The sequence below is a fragment of the Peromyscus leucopus genome, chromosome 7, assembly GCF_004664715.2.
Source record: "Peromyscus leucopus breed LL Stock chromosome 7, UCI_PerLeu_2.1, whole genome shotgun sequence".
Taxonomy (NCBI): Eukaryota; Metazoa; Chordata; class Mammalia; order Rodentia; family Cricetidae; genus Peromyscus; species Peromyscus leucopus.
This window is the reverse complement of record NC_051069.1, coordinates 52,219,439-52,224,758: the sequence shown is the minus strand read 5'-3', so window position 1 is coordinate 52,224,758 and position 5,320 is coordinate 52,219,439. Positions and strand designations below refer to the sequence as shown.

The 5,320-nt window shown below is 37.7% G+C and overlaps 1 protein-coding gene across 1 annotated transcript; it reads left to right on the top strand.

The window, feature by feature from the left end:
- Positions 1-3,652: 3,652 nt before the first annotated feature.
- On the top strand, positions 3,653-4,609 carry LOC114688276 (olfactory receptor 7G2-like). Its single transcript, XM_028862894.1, has one exon. The coding sequence runs from the start codon at positions 3,671-3,673 to the stop codon at positions 4,607-4,609; it is 939 nt and encodes a 312-aa protein (XP_028718727.1). The 5' UTR covers positions 3,653-3,670.
- The last annotated feature ends 711 nt before the right edge of the window (positions 4,610-5,320 follow it).

Here is a 5,320-nt window from a genome sequence, read left to right as displayed (position 1 = left end):
AGGATTCTGTATCCTACTTCAGAGAAAATTGTTCAACCATGTTTACTGTTAGTATATTCATATTAATCAGAAACTGGAAACAGTCTATCTATCCATCATTGTATGGATAGATAATGGATAAAGAAAATGTGGTACATTAACATAATTGGTTATTACTCATATATGAAAAATAAATTTTTCTGGTAAATAGATGGAGGTAGAAAAAATTGCCTTGAATGAGGTAAGCCAGACCCCAAAAGACAAATATGATATGTATCTGCTTAATTGTGACTGTCAGCTCTTAGGTCTTTTATAAGCTGTAGGGGGATATTTGATCACACGGTGAACCCTGAGTTTGCATTTGTGTTAGTTGAATAAAATTAACTTTGGGTCAGGAGGCTGGGTGATCAACTAGTTGACAGTAATCATAGAGCACTGGAGAGCATCTGGAAGAGATAGAGAGATGACCAGAATCAGTAGGGAGAGATTTGGAGTGGCATGGCTTTTTTTGTTTGGTGGAGCATAAGGACACTCTCTTTTGGAGATGCCAGAAAGGAGAGGTTATCTAGGTGCTACTTAACCTCTCTGAGCTAGCAGGTTTTCACCCCAGTCTTTGAATCTTGAGTCTTCTTTATAAACAGGCCAATAGAGATTTAGTGAAAGCTGTGATTAGTGGCAGCAGCAGAGCCAATGCCTGCAAGAACACAGGTCCCGCCAGGCTGTTGCTAAATAGCCAGGCTGCTGCCAGAGAAGAGTCCCAGTTACTGGCTGAAATAGCAGTAGATTAAGGCACAGCCACTGTGCAAAAGATAAAACAACAATAAGCAGTCTGCAATCAGTATAACTATAGAGTTTAAGTACAAAGTAAGGGACAAGGTAATGGAAAGCCCTCCCTAGAAAGGCAAAACAGAGTACACAGTTATAGATACATGGGGAAATGGTGAACTGGAATGGGAGGATCAAATGAGTGTGGGGAGGGAGAGGATAGATAAGTGAGGGAATATAGGCAGGAATAGTTAAAACTAAGAGACATTTGAGGGGTCATATGGAAAACTAGCAGAGTAGAAACTTCTTAAAATACACACATATGAAAGAAATCTAAGTGGAATCACTAAACAGCAGGGGAGACAAAGCCAAAACTAGTCACCTCTTGCCAACAAATGAAATCTCTAGTGCCATATATGTGTTACATCTAATCAAGTTGTTGGTCAGAAGGTCCACACAGAAACCCCCAAATAGTCCAGGCTATTGCAAATGTTCTCCACTATAATAAATCTATAAAACCTATAAAATGACATTTGAATTCTAATCAGATGAGGTATGACAATATAATAGCTATAATGGATTCTGGTGGCTTAGCTTTTTAATGATCACTTCAGCTAGTTTTAATGGTGCAGGGCTATAATCATAACCACTTGGTATAATGATGCACTAAAGTTGGGTATTGAAAGCAAACTTAGCTAGACTTGCTTCAGGTGCATCCTGGGCAATTTTGTGTGTGTGTGTGCGTGTGTGTGTGTGTGTGTGTGTGTGTGTGTGTGTGTGTGTGTGTGTAACTCAGTGGTAAAATTCATGAGGAAGACTTTGTGTGATCCTAATTTAAATCTCTAGTACTAAATAGACAAACAAATTCCCCAATTTAGTTCACAGTTGTCTTCCATGAAGAAAGCTGTTGTATACAATAATGACAAAATAAAGGAATAAAATTATTTGCTCAGTGTTGTCATGCTTTTAATATTATAGATGGTGATCTACTACTAAAACATTTAGGTAGGAACACTTACATATTGCATATTAGCAGAGCACTTTTATAGTTGATATTGTAAAAGAGAATAACCATGTATTAGTTATTGTTAGCTTGCATATATGGGCTGAAAATGACGTGTTTATTCTGATTTAATGCCCTAGCCCAGATGGTTTTGGAGGAGTACAAGTTACATCTATCACAAAGTAACTGGACTCAGTCTTTCAATAAGTTCCTGAATATAGACATCCCAAGAATTAGTGAAAAGCATGAAAGATCATGTATATATATGAAAGATCACACATACACACACATACACACAGAAACAGAGACAGAGGGAGACAGAGATAGAGATACACATGGAGGACACACATCATAAGTTTTACAAATGCAGTTCAATGGCAACAAGACTGAGCTGTGAAAGTTTCACTGATTCCCCCTCCCCCGACCAATTCCAGAAAGCCTGCTGGGTAGAGATGAATTATAAGACTGATTTGTTTGCTTCCTCTAAGGGTATTAATCACATTTCTTCCTGCTCCCTGATTATGGCTCACCTTTGAATAAAACAATAGCCAAAAGGAAACGAGCTAAGCAAAATTTAAAAAATCTAAGCACACAATCCTAAACAACAAAACCCCTAAATTAAACACATTGTCTTCTTCCTTGAGCAGAATGATTACAAACAATTGTGAAATAATTGATGTTTCCCAAATTTAATGTGTGGGGTCATGGTACTTTAATATGTTTTACTCTCAGGAGTGATCATAAGAAACAGACAAGATATCTACTTCAGAGAAAGACAAAAGTTAAGATTCAATCAACAGAAATGATGTACAAGTAAGATAACCTTGTTTGAATTTTTATGAATTTTATGATGATTGAAAACTTAGACAGCTGCAATTATATATATATATATATATATGATCCAAGCTAAAATATATCATGGAAATGATAAAGAATTTTTAGTTTGTAAAGAATGTTACAAGGAATGTATGAAGTTTATAAAAACAGTGGTATATTTTATGTATGAAATACAAAAGTGTGGGAGGAAACTCAGTTGTGTTCACATTTTCTCCAGGATCAGAGAACTGTACAAAACTCTTCACTATTGTTAGTCTTGATCATCAAGGATAAGAACTCCTGGGTTTAGAATAATAGGCATGCAGTTGTGTTAATGAAGAGCTATGGACATTGAGTCTCTTGAGATTGAGACAATGCATTCAGCTTGTGTCCTACTCCAAAGCACTTCAAATATTAAAATAGCTTGGATTTGGTTCAGCAGTAATTCATTTTTAGCCAGGAACATGTTCTTTCATGTAGTCTTTGCATTTCTAAGGTAGAGTTGTTCCATTTGCAACATACAAGTGAGATATTTCTATCATTCTTGTTGAAGCTAGAGAAGAAATACAGACCCTACAACTAATCTGTAGAAAACAAGGATGGTGTTTTAGGAGATAATCAATCTGGTGAGTCAGAACATCATATGTAAGATGAGCAGAGACAATTCCACACAATTGTATTCCTATTATCAACATAGTCCATCACTCTTTACCCTGAATCTTTTGACTGAGACTTAATCTGTGTTGTCTTTTTGTTCTTATCCTATTGTAATGGGAGCTGCAATTTCATTTAGAGCAGAGAAAAAGCTCATTCTCAAATACAAAGTCTCCTAATATTTATTTGGGCATGTGTATGCATTTTTGTGATGATATTGGACAGGATATTTTGAATGTATATTAATAACTAGATAGTCATAACAAGGTGGGAGAAGCTGGATGGCATTGAATTCAAACTGATTTCCTCACATTCCACTTCTGATGGCTACATTGGAAAGACCAAGGCATGTATAAGGTGGCTTCCTAATAAATATCACTTTATACTGCTGCTTGTAGTTCATGTGTTTCAATAACTTCTTACCCCTCTTTTTCCTTAAGGTTCACCTATAACATGGATGTTGAAAACAAATCAGTCACTTCTGAGATTTTTCTTCGTGGACTGACAGATGATAGAGAGCTGCAGCCCCTCATCTTTGGCACTTTCCTATGCATGTACCTGACCACAATATTTGGAAACGTTCTTATGATGTTGGCTATCAATTTTGACTCCCATCTCCACACCCCCATGTACTTATTTCTCTGTCATCTGTCTTTTAATGACTTGTATTTAGTCAGTATCACAGTTCCAAAGATGCTGGTGAACATACAAACACAGGATCAGAGGATCAGTTATGCAGGCTGCCTCAGCCAGGGCTTCTTTGTTGCTGTTTGCATCGTCTTTGAGTGTTTTCTCCTTGGAGTAATGGCCTATGACCGCTATGTAGCCATTTGCTACCCTCTAAGATACACAGCACTCATGAACCCCTGCTTTTGTATTAATCTGGTTCTTATCTCTCTATTCATTAGCATTGTGAATGGTCTGTTGCATAGTCTGATGGTGCTGCACTTGTCCTTCTGCACTGACCTGGAAATCCTCCACTTCTTCTGTGAAATTGCACAAGTCATCAAGCTGGCCTGTTCTGACAGCCTCATTAACAGCATCCTGATATTTGTTACAGCTGCTGTTTTTGCTGGCATTCCTCTGTTTGGAATAATTTTATCCTATATTCACATTGTGTCTACAATTTTGAAAATGCCATCATCAGAAGGAAAATACAAAGCCTTTTCCACGTGTGGGTCTCATTTGTCAGTTGTTTCTTTGTTCTATGGGACTGGTTTTGGTGTATACATTACCTCAGAGGTAACTGATTCATCCAGGCATATTGCGGTGGCTTCAGTGATGTATTCCATAGTTTCTCCAATGATGAATCCCTTTATCTATGGTTTGAGGAACAGGGATATGAAGGAGGCACTAAAGAAAGTTATTGGTAGGACAGCGGCTCTTCTATGATGTGTGGTGAACCTTGGCCTTGGGTTTCCAGAGTAAGTCAAAGTGACAGGATTGCTGGTGAGCCAAAATGCCTGCTATTTTTACTTTTCACCTGTTTTGCTTTGATTTTAGTTCCTTGAAATTGAACACTGGAGTTAATTTTAATATAATTCTAGTTTATTTTATGTTTCGGTGTTTTGCCTGAAGAGTGTGAGTGTATCACATACATGCCTAGTGCCCATATAGCCCAGAAGAGAGTGTCACATCCCTTGGAATCAAAGCTACCAAGGGTTGGTACCTGCCGAGTAGGTGATGGGAATTTAACCCAGGTCCTCTAGAGGAGGAGACACTGGTATAACCACAGAACAATTTCTCTAGCCCACTACAGTTTTATTTTTATTAACATGTATGTGTGAATTTTGTGCCTATATACACATTATATATACACATGTGTACAAGTAATTACTGAGGCCATCTAAATCTATACCTTGCAACATGGCTCATGGCTTACTGGCATTTTTACATGCTGCTTGTCATGGTGGCAGCTGGTGTTGTCTCCTCCCACATTCCTGTTCTTTCAATTCTCCTCTCTGTTAGTCCCACCTATACTTCCTGCCTGACCACTGGCCATTCAGTGTTTTATTTATTGACCAATCAGATCATTTGACATACAGACCATCCCACAGCAATAAATCCCAAATAACCTTCCTCCTTAAAATTATTTCTTGTTAG

Coding starts and splice junctions, on each gene's coding strand:
- LOC114688276 (XM_028862894.1), top strand. CDS start 3,671: ATGGATGTTGAAAACAAATCAGTCACTTCTGAGATTTTTCTTCGTGGA.